Here is an 18164-nt window from a genome sequence, read left to right on the forward strand (position 1 = left end):
ATTAAATCGATATCTGGGTTTTAACACTTAAGGTTGTGGCCTAAATTTGTGACATAATTATGTAAATAAATGTGTATCTTCATACGTTCCCAGTGTAGGTCAACAACAATGGGAAGACAAGACAGTGAACAAAGAATACTGGTGAATGCTCAAGGGGTGATCTTAATTGGTCAGTGGATAAAACAACTCATATTTTTCTTGGTAGTTGGTTTTGGGTTTCGTTTTTCTTAAGCTTTTTGAACTTTACTGGCATATTTGCAGTATGATTATCACGTTTTCAGGCTCATGCTGCAAGTGTCTTCTTTTAAAATGAAGTGTGGGATTTTTATTCATAGGTGCTTCAAGTGTTTCAGCAGTGTGTACTTAATTTAAGGTGATATTGGCCCCATAAAGAGATTATTTATTGCACTGCATGCAAGTCTGACATCTGAATACCCTGCTGTCATTAAACAGAGCTGTATTTCTTGACAGGAGTGAGGTTCCTGGGAGAAGTTGGCATAGTTAGCTGTGGAATAGGCTGATGTAATGGAGTTCAATTAGAAAAACACGGGCACAGAACCTGGGTTTGGAATGAATTTTACAGGATTTCATGCCTGCCATCAAGATTAGAACTGTGGTAGTTAGGTCAGAAAGCTAGACGTGAGAAAAGGCTCAAAAAATAGTTCAAAGTTCTGTGTAGCCTACTCTGTGTTTCCCGTTGGAAGCAGTCACAGGAAGGATGTGTTTTATGGAATGCATTTTCATCAAAAGACACGTTGCCCAATGTGTGTTGCATAGCTTAGACTCTTCCTCTGAAAGTTGCAGAAGTTGCAAAAATTTTAACTTCAGAAGTTTGAACAAAGATATTTTAGAGGTAAAATTCTCTTAAGTGTCATTCCTGATGGTAATTTAACTGTAATCAACACGGAGATTAATTCAGACATGCAGTAGTGAAAGGCGGCTGGTCTGTAGGATGCAGATTGCTTACCCAGTGGCTCCCATGTGATTCAGATGTCTGAAATCAAGAATGCTTGCTGTGTATAAAGGATTTACTGAAAGAAAAACAACATATGTTGTCTAATGGCTAGTTTAAGCTTTTTATTTTAGACAAAATACAGCTCAAAAGATGGGAGATAGCTTTGAATGCCTGTTACTCCAGCAACCTGATCAAAGCTATTTCATGTCTTGGAGCTGTATTTTTTTCCATATTGTGTCCTGAAATATTCACTTAACCACAAAATGTTGAGCATTGGTTCCTTTGACAAGCGTTGGGCCGGGTAACACGTGGCACTGTGCTGGCAGCTCTGCAGTTTGACTGTTAAATAGGCATTACGTTTTCATTACCTTGGCTGTGTTCCACGTGCGCAGTTTTAGTCTGCCCGTGTCAGGTTTTGGGCTGATCTTTGCGTTAGGATTAACAGCACTTGCGTCGCCCCTTGGTGCTGTGTCCTGCACTCCAGAAATGTTAATGCACGTGAATACTGCTCCTAAAACCAGAGAAAACAGCTTCTGGGCAGTTTGGGTGTCAATGTCTCACTGCAAATTGATGGCTGAGGTGGCATCAGCGCCATTAATGACAGGTACTTTCCTTGTTGACTTTTTTCCTTTGATTCAACCTCTGAGATTCTCCTGATGAAGGACATCTACTAATCATTAACTGTTGTAGCCTACAGTTGTGTCCTGTCATGATTTGGGTTCTGCTGCAAGGAAAATGCAACAACTGCATTGCTGCTCCTGTGCTGCAGTTGTGTGTGAATGACTCTGAAAAGGATCTGCAGAAAGGGCAATGGAATGGTTTTCCAATAATGCATATTGTAGTCCAGATTGCCCATTTGGCTTTATTTTCTTCATAAATTGTAGTAAACATGAGTGGGATGATAACTAGGGAGAATGGTTAAATTACATCTTCGAAAGCTGAGTGGTATCAGCTCATAGAGGAGGAAGAAACAAAGATCAAGGGGGCAAAAAAAAAGTAGAAAAATGGGAATTAAAAGTAGCAGCCTGAGTTGTCATTAAAACAAGAATCAGTTTTGGAAATCTTGAGTTACATTTTTGGAGGTGGGAAGGGAAAAAGTCAAAACAGCTGGCCTGGGGTTGGAAGGGGACTGAAGCTGGCACGTTTCGGCTTCAAAATACTGTACATTGCTCCTTGGATCTGTTTTAGAACCCTGTATGTTTACAGCTTTTGCTCAAAAAAATTAGCAGTGGTTGAAAAGAAAGAGGGAAGAAAAGAGATACTTTTGTTTTCATAGGATACGTACTGCACTGAAAATCATCTGCTGATCTTTTTCTGTGAAGAAAAGTTAATGTTTTGTGGCCAGCACATGGCCATGGTAATCCAGAAGAACTGGTTTCTCCACATGGCTCTGCCAGAGTTTCTTTTAAGAGACCTGGGGCAGTCCTTATACTGGTCATCAGTGCAGAAGCTGGGCAAGTTTATGTTTGTTAGTCACTGAAGAAAATAGAGATGGAGTCCTAAGAGCAAGTCCTAACACCCTGGTGTGTTTGTTTCCCCCCAACCCACTCCAATCATGCCAATTTGTGTGCTTTTTCTTTATCAATGGCATGCTGGTTTCTTTTAGGCAAAGTACAAATATCTCAGCATCACCCATTCCCCTGCCACAGAACATCCACTCTGAGGTCCTGACAGTCAACAGGGAAGGGGAAAAGATAATCCTGCAGTTCAGCCCAAGCTGTGATGTGCTCAGCACTTTCAGAGAAGAGAAGAGGAGGCTAATGCAGTTGTGGTGTCTTCATAATGAGAAGTGTGTGGAATGGAACCTGGGCTGACAGAGTGTCATTTTTGATGTAGCCTCTCAGCTTGAAAAACAGGCGCCACATGATAAATGTGCTTAAATTTTTCCTTTCCTTATCTGAAAACTGTGTAAACTATTAGGCTTCAGCAGTCTGCTTTGAGTCATGGTGTTCTGAAAATCTAAGAGCAAAGAAATCAACTAGATACTTGTTTCATTGAAATAAAAGAATTTTGATGACCCCTTTGAAACAGAGGAGCATAAATCCTTGTAATGCATTTGTCTGCCCACAGAATAACTTGTCTTGCTTGTGACACTCATCATTTACTCTCTTCTGATTTTCCAGAAGCCCTGTATGTTACCAGGTTGTGGAAGGAAATTGTCCTGTCTTGGGTCGTACTTGTCTTCTTGCAGCTGTGATGCAAACAGGGAATAAAATGAGTGCAGTTTTCAAACCAGAAATGTGCTTTGCCCTTTTGTCATCCATTAAGTGTTCCAGGAGTAGGAAAACCTGAATAAATCATGCTTGGGTAGAGCTGAGGGGGAGAAGGAAGCTCATGAGCACACTGGTTTCAATAGCTCCGTTCAGATGTTATTTGTGATGTGTTCAGGTCCCTCTGGTGCTGCAGTCCCAGCTGGGGGTTGAATTAACTGGGAACTACATCCATGTATTGAAGTCCAGAAAGAACTGTGCTGTACTTTGATTTGGGAGGTAATGGTAAATTTGATGAGGATTTTCCCTTAACTTCAGTGGGTCTGGAAGGTCCCTGGGTTTGAAAAATCTCAATGTCCTTTTATAAATTCATACAGGGCAGAATTGTGATTGAGAATTATTCTTAAAAATTTAAAATGTCTTTGCATTTCTAGCAAGTCACTAGGCTGAGCACTACTTTTCCTGTCAGTAGGTGGAGTTCTTCTGTCTAGACAAGTAAGAAATTTGGTTTGATTTTATTTTTAACGGCCAGAGTTTGTAAGTTACCAGGGATTGTAAATCTCTAAATTTTACATGCTGTCTAGTGACAGCATGCATTTTTCAGTATACAAAACTAAAGTAGATCTAAGAGTCTAAAACAAAATATAGAGCAGAAATATTTGGCACTACCCTATTTTTTTATTATTTTATAATAGTTTAATCATAGAATTTTAACATTCTACAGCATTCTAGAAATAGATTACACAAGATCTTGAATCTTTCTGTCCTTCCTATAAAAGCAAACTTTAAATAGCAGGAAATTTTCATACTCTTCTTAAGACTTTGTTACTTGGTTTAAAGCTTTGTAGTTTTTCAGAACTATCCCTCGATTAATTTGTATAATCTTTTCCTAAATGTCTAAGGAGGCTTCAGGTGCCTGGGTTTAGGCTATTTTTACAGCTGAACACAAAATTTGACTGAACTGCAACTTTTGAAAGTTGTGCCCAGGGTAATGAACTTGCCAGTACTTTTGTTGAAATCATTTATTGATGGAATATAATGCTATTTTCTGTCAGTCATCTATTTTCATATTTTATCAGAAGCCTGGCTCTGCAAACAAAGGGATGAAAATAGGATGAAAAACGGGAATTAAATCGCAGAGGACGCTTTCTCAGAATGAGCTCAGTTAAACTGTGGCAGTCTCACTCACAGGGAAGCTTTTTTTGTTTGGGCTGTTATGAAACTATCCCTCGTGGACAAAGCAATAGAGAGAAAGGAGCAATAAAAAAATCTCCTGGTGCCAGCCCCTGCCTGTGTAGTGCATCACATGACCCAGCAGGATCATAAATATTTTAGGAAGAAAGGGAAACCACCTTAGCAGAGGAATTAACACTAATGTGAATATCTGCAGCTTCTCTGACTGTTTTACTGTCTGTGCTGTGAAGAACATTTGCCCTGTGAGTTGTTCCAAATTTCATTTGCTGATAGGAATGCCTAGAAAAGCAGCGTTTCACACACAGCTGCTGCCTGCACTCCCCAGTTTCCTGGTGCCTTAGCCCATGTGGTAATGATGGGACGCAGTCACTCGTTTTATTTCAGTGCATTGGAGCTCCTTTTGTTGCTGTTAAATTACTCTGGTACCAAGTTTGGTGGTTTAGTTTGATTTGCAGTTACTGGTACAACTGTACTGTATGAGAGGACCTGAAACCACCAAACATAAATTGTGTGCATACACGCACTGTCAGGGAATAGTTTCTTTATCTGATGTTCAATACGGATTTTTAAAATTTAAAAGTAAAAAAAAGGATTGACCAGGCAGAAGGAGGTAATATCCATTTGAGGCCTGTTAGGATCATCTGGCCTAACTTGGGCACATGTTTTTGAAACTAACTGGTGAGTGAGCATATTTCTGCTTTCATATGGAGGATTTAGACTTTTTTAAAAAGTCTCAGAACTAACAACTATGGAGTCTTGTGGTCACTTGGATACCTTGTGTCTGTATTATTCTCTTCAAAATTCTCAGATAGGAAAAGCGACAGTCTCCTCTAGGATACTCATTAACCAGTTGGTTTTGAAAGTTAGCTGTTCAAACTGTTGAAAATTAACAACTCTTACCATCTGAAGCTTTTGTTCTGGTGTAACCACATCTATTTGACCTTGCATTTCCATTTAACATGCTGCTTGTGAGATTATGATTATACATCTTAAAAGCAGTAATGGAGCTTGTATATGTCTATTGACCTTTAGGAAAATTAGGTCTTTAAATAGACTCTGAAACTTTTATTCCTGTAAATGACCAATCTGGTTTGTGGCTTATATAATCTGTTTCTTCAGGCAGCATGAGAGGAACAGGTACAGAAAAGGCCCTGCAGTGTGGAAAGCTATCCCAGTGTTTCTGTGTTACTGATCCACAAGTAGCAGGGGGGGTTGGAGAATTAAACCTTATGGAAAAGAATTTTGAGGAAGTTAGCATAAGTCAGTTTAATATCCCAACCTGTGGTTTTTTCAGATACGTTATTGTGAAGCAGGAGCATTAGAAAGTTCTTCCATTCCCTTTTTGCAAATATTAGATCTTAATTTTACATACCTGAAAATGCCCATCTCCATCCTTCTGCCTTACACATCTCAGAGTTCTGTTACCTCTCTGCAAGGTGGTAAAAGCACAGAATTTCTGAATGTGTGCAGACTAAGGGCTCCCTGTCAATAAAACACTGGTTTTGATGTTCATATTTAATCCTGCTTTGCTTTTATCCTGATGTTCTACTCTGTAGATTGGAAGAATCTCCTCAAGGGTACTCTAAAGTCTCATTCTGTAGTCATGCAGCAGCAAAGAACTTTTCTAGCCAAATCTTTCAGCTTCTTTTCAACATGGTTTTCTCCTTTTCATGTGAAATTTGGGCTGTTCTGTGTTCCATTAGAGTGCGTACAGTGCTGTCATTTCATACACACTCATTCCTCACTCTGTTTTTTCTTTATTCCCAGCTTCACAACGGTTTCCCTCCCAGCTCTGTGCCTTAAGCAGCTTCCCATGTGCTGCTTTCCTCTTAGGTCTTCCTTTAGTTTGCTCTTTCTACATATCTGCTAAAGGAGTTTGTACTCCTTACCTTCAGTTCATCTGACTTAAGATTTCCTGCTTTTTGCTTCATGTAGACAAGAAAGTTCTCAGAAAAAATGACTTGACCTATTTTCACATCCTTTATATTTTATTTGTTATTTATATATTGCTGTGAAATAATGAAGACTTTGCAATACCTGGTTTTTAAAGCCCAAATGAGTGATTTTCTTATATGTTTAAAACTGTATTAATAATTTTTGACTTTTCCCACTGTAGGAAGTTGGTGAGCCATTCAAGGAGGAGAAGGCTGTTGCTAAATACTTGCGATTCAACTGTCCAACAAAATCCACCAACATGATGGGCCACAGAGTTGATTATTTTATTGGTAGGGTTGCTTTTAACTAGAGAATTAAGGTTTCTTCAAATATTGTACTTGGAGGGTGGGAGAGGCTGTTTTATTTTTATTAATAGTACTTTATCTAATAAGTACTGATCTTAGAGTTTGGTTTTGAAAACTTATCAAAGTATTAGGAAGTCACAAAATGAATTTCACTAGCCTGGAGTAAATGCAATAAACTTTACACTCTGTGATTTAAAGGTGTGTTTTGTCAAGAGGAATATTTTTCAGAATATTGAGTAGTCTTACTTGAAAGATTGAAAGGATGTGGAACATCATCAGAACAGACTGGTCATTGTGGTTCAAGGAACATAGACTAAATGTTGAAAATAATTTTAATACACTTTAAATTCCATTTTTTCTTCTAGCCTCAAAAGCTGTGGATTGCCTCCTGGATTCTAAATGGGCAAAGGCTAAGAAAGGGGAGGAGGCTCTCTTTACAACCCGAGAGTCTGTAGTTGATTACTGCAACAGGTATGACCCAGGCTACTTCATCAGTGTCATTAATGACTGTAGTTGTCCAGACATCATAGTTACTTAAGAATCAATGTAACTTGGGCTTTGTGCATCCTAAAACTTCAGTGGTTGTTTGTATGCAAAAATAATGATTGTATTTTTATTGCTGTGTTTGAGTGTGAAAATGGTGTCGTTTTATTATTTTTGTTCCCAAAACTCTCTCAGGCTTTCACTGTACTGCTTGGGGCAGCAAGATGAACCAAATGAATTTCTGGAATTTTGACAATATTTGAAGTTAGTAGGGTCAGAGCTCTCAAATCTCTCTGTCCTTGCTGTCTGAGGAGCAGGATTCTGTACTGCTCTTCCTGTTGGGAATTCAGCTGTGCTCCTTTCAAGGATGTTTCTTGTTGGTGACGACCTTAAGAATACCAAGTACTACATCCTGGTGCCCTGCTGGCCATGCATTTTTATCTTTATATCTACATACATATATAAATAATATATGCACTTGCAGTAAGGTCTGTTTGTAGCTGACAGAAAGGGAATACTTGCATATGTACTATAGTTTTAACAGAGCGGTTCTGTTCATCGTGCATCACTTACCAATGATCTTGATGAGCTCTATGTCCACTTCCTTATTTTGGCTATGAAATACGTTGACATGAACTTGAAAATAATTATTGCAGAAATTGCATTAATGGGAAAGATAATTGAATGGATCTGGTGGCTTTCTGCATCCTACATCTTGTGTGTTCATTTATATCTGCAAAATGCTGCCACAGAAAAGTACAGTTTTTACCCAGTTTTGAACAGATGAACCAAAAAAAGCAATGCAACAGGCAAGATACGAGATAATTAGGTCTGGTGTATGTAGCTGTAAATAGAGCAGATGATGGTGACCTTGCCTTTCAGTCATGCTGGTCATGATTATGTTAGAGAGATGATCTAGAATGGTGTCTAATAACATAATTGAGTGTAAATGTTGTTCTCACAGCTGCACTTAAATGAATCATTTAACTTCTTTTGTTTTAAGACTCCTGAAAAAACAGTTCTTTCATCGAGCATTGAAAGTGATGAAAATGAAACCTGACAAGGATACAAAGAAAGAAAAGGAAAAAGGAAAGGCTGAAAGTGGGAAAGAAGAGGAGAAAAAGAGCAAGAAGGAAAGTGGCAAAGATGAAAAAACTAAGAAGGAGAAAGAAAAGGAAAAGAAAAAGGATGGTGAAAAAGATGAGTGTAAGAAGGTAAGTACTCTGTGTGTGTAAGAGAAGAGACAAACCTGTAACAAATACATCGACTGATTTTTAAGATTGCACTGGCTGAAACATTGGTTATTCTAAAATATGCCTTGCTTTTTTTTCCTGCTTTCATCTCTGAAATATGCTGGATTTTTTTGTTACCTTTTCAATTCTTATTTTGGTCTAGATCAAAAAAGAGGCTTCAGTTGGCCTTTATGTACCTCGTCATCTTTTAATGTGGGCTGAGTTAATCAAAACCTGTTTCTCTCCAGTGGCAGCAGGCAGGGAGGCTGTGTACATCAGTTACCATAGAATAACACATGTGCATGTGACCAAACATCCAAACCAGTGCAGCTGCATGAGTGAAGCACAAACAGTTTTTCGGTGTTTGGTAACAAGAATGTTTGGAATGTCACATTTGGTGTGTGGGGCCTGTAACTGGCTGTGGAACAGCAGCCGTGTTGTGTCACAGCTCCGTGACTGAGCTGCATCCTGCCTCCTTTCACTTATCTCCAAGTTTAAACTACTGCTGTATGGGTTTTAATGTAAGTTTGTTTTCACTCCTGATTGGTTTTATTACTTACTTATTATTAGCAGAAGAGAATTTCTAAATTAAAATGTTGGGAAACTGCAGGAGAAACTTGATGAGTGAATATGGTGTTTCTTCTATACACAGTGGTCTGAATCAGTGAGAGTTAGTAGGATAGTGCTCCAAAGTTATTCCCGTTCAGGCATTCCTAAGTGAAACAATGGCACATCTAGTGAGAGTTATAGTCTGCCTACAAAGGTTTGGGTGTCAGAAGAAACCTAAATGGCAAATAAAAGAATTATAAACAGAACATTCCCATTGCAGTCCCAACACAGTGTAAGATTACCCAACTCTTGAGGTACTGCAAAATGCTGAGTATGAAAGTAACAAACTCCTCCAATCCACTGTCATCAGGGGAGGTGCATTATTAAATGTATGTTAATTTTTAAACTAATCATTATTTATTGAACAGATATTTAGTGGATTATATAAGCCAGTGGGTAGGAACTTGAATGAAACACAGGACCAAAATCACAAAGTTAATTTCTCACAACGAAATAAGCAGAGAGAAGGAAACAGGAGACAGAAGAGGAAGCACAAGATCCAAAAAGAGATTGAGGAGGACAAAGAATAAATGGGCAGAAACTGATTCTGCCAGGATGCCCGTTTGGTAAATACTGCACTTAAATAACAAATAATTCTAACAAAGTCAGTGATGGTGAAGTGTTGTTCCCTGTTCATGATCCCTGTACAGACTTCTGTTAGTATCAGCCCAGCTTTGCTAGGCATTTGACAGCACAGTGTAATCCTGAAGTCATAGTCTAGTCCTTAGACACTAACTAAGAAATTTCTATTTGCTTACAATTTTCCTTGATTTTTGAGGTACCCAGTTGGTAATAAATAAGAACAGGAGGAAATAAAGTATCTTTACTTAAAAAAAAATGTGTGAACATGATCTTAAGTTTGTGAAAAGTTATCAGATTAAATATATTAACAGATACTATAAATTAAATAAAAATATATCATAAAAATAATATACAATATAAAATATAGAAATTTTAAAATCTTAATTTTTTGTAATTTATATATATAATTATTTGCATATGTATTTTTTTATATATTATAATTTATACATATAATATATTAGATATAGATAAAACACTTGTTTGTCCTCAGGATGACACCCCAGGAACACCCAAGAAAAAAGAAACTAAGAGGAAATTTAAACTTGAGCCACATGAAGACCAAGTTTTCTTGGATGGAAATGAGGTAAGATTTATAGGTACTTTTCAACTTTGGGTGTCACCATGCTATTGTCAGACAATAGCTTAATTTACTAGATTTCTGCAAACTCCTTCGTGACATGTTGAAAGAAAAATTAATGGCAGTGTGCTGTCTGATCGTAAAACCAGATTTTCAGATATTTGCAAGGAGGTTAAAGACAGGTAAATATAGGACAGTAACTTCAAAAAAATCCCAAAGAAAACTTCCTTACCAGTAGTTGAGGTGTTGGTGGCCATGAGGTGAAATGTTTGTCTTCAGGGTGGATTCAGGGGCTGGTGGGGACAGGAAGGTGGGGATAGGAGGGTGGGACAGAAACTCCTGAGGTTCCTCCAGCTCAATTTATCCCATAGCCACTGCCATGCCAAAGTTGTTCTAAACCAAACAAGCCTTCCAGGACACCGTGTTCAGTTGCAGGAGGGGAAGTAAAAAATACCTGCATGGCTTTGTGATCCGAGCAGACAGGTGACCCTTTGGCATTAAAAAAATGCTCATCCTGGCTTTAGCACTGAATTTAGCACTTAAATTCTTCTCTCTGCTTTGCTGTTCTGGAAGACAAAGAATTTAATTATTTACCAGCTCTGTAATGTACAGAGTCACATTTGTGTTTCTTAAGTTTGGGATAAGTGGTAAGTTTTACTGTGCTGTGCTGTGTGGCTGTACTGGAATCTCCCCCAGGATTCTTGTATTCCTTTGGTTATAAAATATACATGGCAGCAAATTCTGTAAATAAATCACTTGTGCAGAAAATGTGCTTCCTATTTGTATCTTGATTTTACCTTTCTCAGTTCTTCTACATGTGCTTTGCTCTGTTTCATCCCATCTCATGTGGAATCACACCCAGCTCTGATCCTCCCTGTCGTCTTTACATGAAGTGCGCATTCCAAATGAGGCTGCAGACAATATTTGCAATATCACAGTATTTACTGCTTGTCTTAACATCACTTACTCCTCTGGTTATTAATGAGCTGACATTTTTTAACAACTGCAACTCACAAGAGCTTTTTTTAAGTAGTTGCTAATTTACAGCCAGTCCTTGTGTATTTGCCTTAGAGCTGGGTTTTTCCCTTTTCTTCATTATTTTGCACTTAGAAACACTGGATATCCCCCACTTATTGCTCAGTCACCATCTTCAGCTTGCTTGGGCTCACAGAGCAGCCGACTGGCAGCAGCTACACCTGAATACAGCCAACTTTGGCATCCTGTGAGAAGCAGAGTGTTAAATATTTATTGCATCACACAGAATCACCGCTGCCTCCCACGTGTCCTTCCAGTAGTTGGTATTGACACATCTGCAATGAAGGTTGCTGGTTTCTAGTAACCAGCAGCTTCTTTTCAGTTAGAAGCTCAGATTCAAACTGTTTAGCTTGCTAAGAAAAAAATTAAGATTTTGCTAGTTCAGAAAATCCTGCACTTCACCCAGAAGTTTCTAGCTGATGGATGATGAGCTCAGATTCGAATGGACCCACAGTTCTCACACAAACATTGGCTCTGAGTGTTGCAACTGTAGACATTGAGGTAAAAGTGCTGTGGGACAGAGGGTACAGTGACACTGATGTGAGCCTAGCACAGGGCCTGCAGTGAGCGTTCCAGCTGCATCCTTTGTTCCAGGTGTTCAGTCTGGGTGTTTTCGAAGTTCACAGGACTTCTTGTTTCTACTTGGTGGACTTGGGAAACTTCTTTATTTTTTGCAGAAGTTTTTTTTTGCTTCATGCTGAACAACGTTAATGAATAAAGATACAACCAAATCTTGATTCAGTGATACTTCTGAATCTTTCATTTTCCCGTCAGTTCTGCTGTCTGATTGTTTTCCTCAGGATTACATCACCTGTCAGTTACCCTTCCTAGGAATCACGACCCCTTGCCCTGCCCGGGTGCTGACCAGAAGGCCTTTTGCTCAGCACCAAGCATTGCAGCCTGGCAGTGAGTGTTTGGGTGAGGGAATACATGAGATGTTTATCAGAGAGCTTGTTTTCTGAGTGTAAACCAGATCGTTTCTGTTGTAGGTGTATGTGTGGATCTATGACCCCGTTCACTTTAAAACTTTTGCCATGGGACTTGTACTTGGTAAGTCAGAGTCGACACAAAGTTGTTTATTTGTTGCCTGAAGCCAACCAGTGAGTTGTCCAGTGGGCAAATGTGGGTTATGTAAAAATATGAAATATGAATGATAGATTTCTGACCCTAGAACTTGTATTTGTGTAGGATAAGACAAATCAGCTAATTTTATTTTTTTAATCTGAAATAGTATAGATGTTAACTGAGTCTAAGGCACTACTTTGAATGAGCAGTAAGCCTGGAACCTCTGTACATGTACCAGGAAAAGCTAATGATGCTTCTCGTGCCTCTCTCCTGCCGTCCCTGCTCAGTGATTGCCGTTATAGCCGCCACCCTGTTCCCGCTCTGGCCAGCCGAGATGCGTGTCGGTGTTTATTACCTCAGCGTGGGCGCCGGCTGCTTTGTCGCCAGTATTCTGCTCCTTGCCGTCGGTGAGTGTCGGCAGGCGGGGTCTGAGAGGGCGGAGGCGTAGCCCGGCTCTTTCCCGAGCTCGGAGCTGGGCGGTGCCGCTTCCCGGGACGTTGTTCAGCCGCAGCCGGGCCGATCCTGTGTGCGCTTCCCTCCGGCCAGCGGGTGTCACAGTTGTGCCACGGGAAGAGAGAGCTCAGGCTCGTGTCGCCTGTTGGTGTTTCCTGTGTAGTGCAGATCTGTTTACTGCCTCTGGTTAAACAAAAAAGTGCAGAACAAACTCGGAATGGCACATACAAACAGATTTTAGAGGTGAGAATGGTGTCACCAGGATTTTAAAGCTTTCTGTAGCAGAGGGGTTAAGAGCTAAATCAGAGATAAGAGATCCATGGTTAGTGGGGTGGGGAACACGTGGTAAGAACAAACTACTCCACACAGCTATTGTGGAGTGAGAACTTTCCCCCCAACAGCCCCCAGTCCCTCGTTGGCGGTGGGAATTAGCAGTGAACATCTCTTACACCATGGTTGTACACTGTGTGTGTCTACAACAAAATCCAAAATTTCCCTTGTTTTCACACAGCTCGCTGCATCCTTTTCCTTATCATCTGGCTCATCACTGGAGGAAGGCATCACTTCTGGTTCTTGCCAAACCTTACAGCAGATGTGGGATTCATTGACTCCTTCAGGCCTCTGTACACACATGAATACAAAGGACCAAAAGCAGACTTAAAGAAAGAGGAAAAATCAGAATCCAAAAAGCAGCAAAAATACGACAGCGAGGAGAAATCAGATAGTGAGAAGAAGGAAGAGGAGGATGGAAAAACAGAAGCCACAAGGAACTCGGGAACAGACGGCTCAGGAGGAGAGCGACATTCAGACACTGACAGTGACAGGCGCGAAGATGACAGGTCCCAGCACAGTAGTGGCAATGGAAACGACTTTGAAATGATCACAAAAGAGGAACTGGAACAGCAAACAGATGAAGGGGATTGTGAGGAGGAAGAGGAGGAAGATACCGAAAGTGGGCCTTCACATGGAAAATCATAACTCACTGTGGTTTGGGACTAAGTATGTGCAAATGGTTGGGATTTTCTTTGTTGGCTGATCACCAAAACATAGACCATACAGTAGCATCTTCGTTTGCTGAAATATCTGTGTTACCAAACAGTTTTATATCTAGTTCCTACATTTTTTTTTTAACCATTAACTTGATTACTTGATACTATGTTAATCATTAATATCCATTTACGGAAGTTTTATCAATTTGACAAGTTTTCTATTGATTGATAGATTGCCCAGATTGTCCTCAAACATACTGAAAAACATCATTTTCTGGTACTTGCATAACTGGTGAATTAGTTTAGCTTCTCAAACTTGCTTTTGTAAACCAGATAAAAGTTGAATGACCAAATCTCAGATTATTCCTAGTTATACTCATCTGATAGTTAGGTAAAGCCCTTCTTAGCCCACAGCCTTCTTGATATTTTTCTTGATTTTGTTTTCAAAAGATTGTGAGAACTTTCCTGAGAAAACTAGTTTTAGCAGAAGTATTTTGCTGACAGTAGAGGAGCTGGTAGTGCTGAATTTGGCTGCAGTGTTCTCTGTTTCTCCAGCCTGTGTGCCAGCAACTGAGGAAATCCAAACTGGTTTTGTGCATCCGGTGCAGAGAAGAGATGTCATCTCCAGCAGGTGAAGGAAGCAGCATGGTTTGGAAATGATGGCTGTTTTCTTTCTCCTGCTCCATCATAATTAAAAAAAAAATGTATTCTGTACATAATTTACGAATAAAGCAAACCATTTACTTTAACTGCTACTTATTATTTAGAGATTTGATCCAGCATTCAGTTTGTATTATTGAAGCCATGTTGTGGTGTATCTATCAGAGAAATGCAAGTCGAGAGGACCTCACAGAGTATTTGTGTATGATTGGTAGCTGTTCCACAGAAGCTTTAGTTTTGTGCCAACATTCCATGTATTTGAGTAAATTGATCTTTATTAAATGAAAGCAAACACCAGAGCTGTATGGATGCCTTAATGTTAAACCTCTCTGTACTCTGGAACTGGAGTAGTTTTAAGCTGAAGAGGCAGGAGAGTGTTGGTGTGCTCCCAAGGCTGGGTGACTCAGAGCTGATGTGAGATGACCATTAATAACTTGTTTGTAAATCCCCCGGAGGAGCCGGTGCGGTGTCTCCTGCACATCCCTTCCCACTGGCTCTGTGGAGGATGGACTGGAGGTTCTGGCTGACTGAGCATGGAAGAAGTTACAACACGGCCTCTTTCTTCTCAAGGACTTTATAGATTTGATTGTCTCCCCAGTCCACTCAGAGAAGATGAGGGTAAGAGAATTTTTTTTCCTATCCTAAATTGCTTCCCATCCTTCCAGCGTCCACATTTTGGATGAAGATACTAATTTTTCAGATTGTGCAAATATATACATCATCATGGGTGTGTTGATAAACAATTCATGAATATGGTGTATTTGCTTCTTAAATCCTGAATAGTTACTCCATAAGGAAACAGATCAATTGGATCATTTTTTTATTAATATAGCAAAAAATTAAAGGACCCATTAACTAAACAGATTGACTCCTGGCCACTTGTGTGTTATCACTAATTAAAAGAGCTAACGAAGTCCTGTTGTACCTGACGGGGGTGTGCACAATGTGACGGGGAGAGCAGAGCCTGCACTGGGGCATCACAGGGCAGCCAAGCTCTGGACAGGGTTCTAAGAAGTTAATGCAGTGGGTTTTAGTTACTTAAGTACGTTTCCTCCGCCAAGTGAAATAACACCTTCAGGGCCTTGCTGAGCAAATCAAGTGACAACGGTCAAATAAAAACTGATGTTGCCATCTGCTCCCTGTTCAGGGGCCGTGTGCCACGTGCCAGCGCTGCCCACCTGGGGACAGGGGTCTGGGTCTCAGAATTAACCATCAGACACTTGTCACCTTGACAGAGTTCTGGGCTCCTGCAGCCTAGAAATGGAACTGGCCTTAAACTCCTCACTTGATCTGCTGTGAACAGCTCTGATCTCTGAGGTGGGGTAAGAAAGATTTGGTCAGTGGTTAAGGAAAGAACTTCATGACTCATTACTGTAAGGTAGTTTTCCCAGAAATATCCCCCAAATACTTCTGAAGTATTTTGGAATAAGATAATGAAAAAGAAGTGGTTACAGCATGCCAGTAATAGCAAAATTATGAGTGGTCTTAAGGTATCATGACCAAAAACTTCCAGTTCAAAGAAGAAATCACAAAAGGACTTGGCCACCTTTAGATTTTTATATCAGGCATTTCAACATTCTTCTTAATGATTTTGATTTTTAACTTGTAGAGTCTAGGGTGACCTCATGAGAACAAATACACAGATATTTAGTGGAAAGTTATAACTACACTACTAAAATGTCCTTCCTGCAATAAAATTTTATACTGGTCTTACTGATATTCCTCCCAGTATAATTTTCTGATTTTCTTTCTTTGCAAGAAGATATGATTATTCCAACATATTTTAAATTAAATAATTATTGATAAAACACAAAGGAGTATTAATGCAGATCAGTGTTTAGCAGAGATGCTACACCCCAGTGTGCTCTGCTCTGGTACAGATACAGTAACCTCAGCTCACCTGTCATGTTCTGGGGTCCTTAAACAGAGGCAGGTAAAGAAAACTGGAGAATGTCTCAGTTCCTCAGTTCACTCTCGTTACACTTTCCCAGGGCTCAGGAGTGTGGTGGCAGAAGCATCTGCCCCATGTAAACACTAAGTGTAGACAATGTAAACATGAACTGTAGAAATAGAAAACACCTGCCAGGCTTAGCTTTTGTCTCACCGTGGCGCTGAGCCCTCAGAGCCTTCCCAGGTTCCCTGCAGCTCCTCTGAGGATGTAATTCTTTCCTAACAAGGTCTCACAGTGACAGCAGAGCAATATTCCTGCCTCACAGCTGGCATCAAAAGCCCTGGGCAACAGAGAAACATCCTCTTCCAGCTGAGGAGATTGACTGGCAGCAGTTGGAAGTCCTGCCAGAATGCCCCCTGAATTTGTTGTCAGAATCAGTTCAAGGGAGCTCAGCTTACAGAACATTTCCTCTCTGTGCCCTGCCCTGTGCCTCCCTCTGTTGAGCTGTTGAGCTGGGTACCCCTTGCAGTGTCCATGCCAAAATTTCTATCCCAGCCACAAACATAAGCAATTTACACAATAAAATACACCTAAAAGCACCTGGAAAATTTAAGTCTCAGTATGTACATACCTGTTTTCCCCCTGGAGGGGCCATGGTGAGGACAAAGACTGACTTCACCTTCACTGGGTGTCCCAGAGCCTAAATGAGCTCTTGGTCCTGATGGGCCTGACTGTAGATGACACAGCCCAGCTGTTTGTAACAGGGACCTATCCTTTCCCCTCCCTCTTGTCCCCAAAATCTGCCTTATCCTGACCTAGATCAAAGTTTCCAACAGAAAATTCTACATGTATTATTTCCTTGAGTTCTAGAAAGCTTGTGTTAGCCTTACTTCCTCATATTCGAGTCTAAATTCTTCCAGGAGTTGTACTGGGACAAATTCAGAGTAGATCCACAAATTAGAGCCACCACAAAACCAGAGCAGGAGACAGATTCTGGAGATAATTTCCTGCTCTCACACAGTAGTCACAAAGGAGATGCTCAGGACCTGCATGTCCTCCCACTGCTCCTTCTACCCTTTCCCAGCTGCTGTGGGAAGAGAGGGCTGTATCACTTACTCCTTGGCTGACATCTCATCCAGCTACTTCTCATACATTTTTAAAACCAAACCTTGAATCATGCAAGCTTGAACACCATTCTTTATTACACTATTTGTACAAGAAAGTCTGTATCAAACATTTCGCAAGATCCAAAGCAGTTGAGCTGCAGTTTCTCAGTGGTTTTCATGCAGGGCTTAGCATGGACAATAGTGCTGGACTCACCTTTTCTTTAAAATGAGGCTGCTCTTGTTAAGAATTAGTCTGTCCTGGGAAAGAGGCTCCAGCTGTTTGTAACAGGGACCTATCCTTCCCCTCCCTCTTGTCCCCAAAATCTGCCTTATCCTGACCTAGATCAAAGTTTCCAACAGAAAATTCTACATGTATTATTTCCTTGAGTTCTAGAAAGCTTGTGTTAGCCTTACTTCCTCATATTCGAGTCTAAATTCTTCAAGGAGTTGTACTGGGACAAATTCAGAGTAGATCCACAAATTAGAGCCACCACAAAACCAGAGCAGGAGACAGATTCTGGAGATAATTTCCTGCTCTCACACAGTAGTCACAAAGGAGATGCTCAGGACCTGCATGTCCTCCCACTGCTCCTTCTACCCTTTCCCAGCTGCTGTGGGAAGAGAGGGCTGTATCACTTACTCCTTGGCTGACATCTCATCCAGCTACTTCTCATACATTTTTAAAACCAAACCTTGAATCATGCAAGCTTGAACACCATTCTTTATTACACTATTTGTACAAGAAAGTCTGTATCAAACATTTCGCAAGATCCAAAGCAGTTGAGCTGCAGTTTCTCAGTGGTTTTCATGCAGGGCTTAGCATGGACAATAGTGCTGGACTCACCTTTTCTTTAAAATGAGGCTGCTCTTGTTAAGAATTAGT

At 40.3% G+C, this 18164-nt stretch overlaps 1 protein-coding gene across 1 annotated transcript; it reads left to right on the forward strand.

Annotated features, from left to right (window-relative positions):
- The first annotated feature begins 6438 nt into the window (after window positions 1–6438).
- On the forward strand, window positions 6439–15144 carry SEC62 (SEC62 homolog, preprotein translocation factor). Its single transcript, XM_017726861.1, has 7 exons — window positions 6439–6584; window positions 6965–7070; window positions 8086–8296; window positions 9996–10088; window positions 12107–12167; window positions 12470–12589; window positions 13147–15144. Exons 1-7 carry the CDS (start codon window positions 6554–6556, stop codon window positions 13611–13613), a joined length of 1089 nt encoding a protein of 362 aa, XP_017582350.1. The 5' UTR covers window positions 6439–6553; the 3' UTR covers window positions 13614–15144.
- The last annotated feature ends 3020 nt before the right edge of the window (window positions 15145–18164 follow it).

Source organism: Corvus brachyrhynchos, unplaced genomic scaffold (assembly GCF_000691975.1).
Source record: "Corvus brachyrhynchos isolate BGI_N302 unplaced genomic scaffold, ASM69197v1 scaffold162, whole genome shotgun sequence".
Taxonomy (NCBI): domain Eukaryota; kingdom Metazoa; phylum Chordata; class Aves; order Passeriformes; family Corvidae; genus Corvus; species Corvus brachyrhynchos.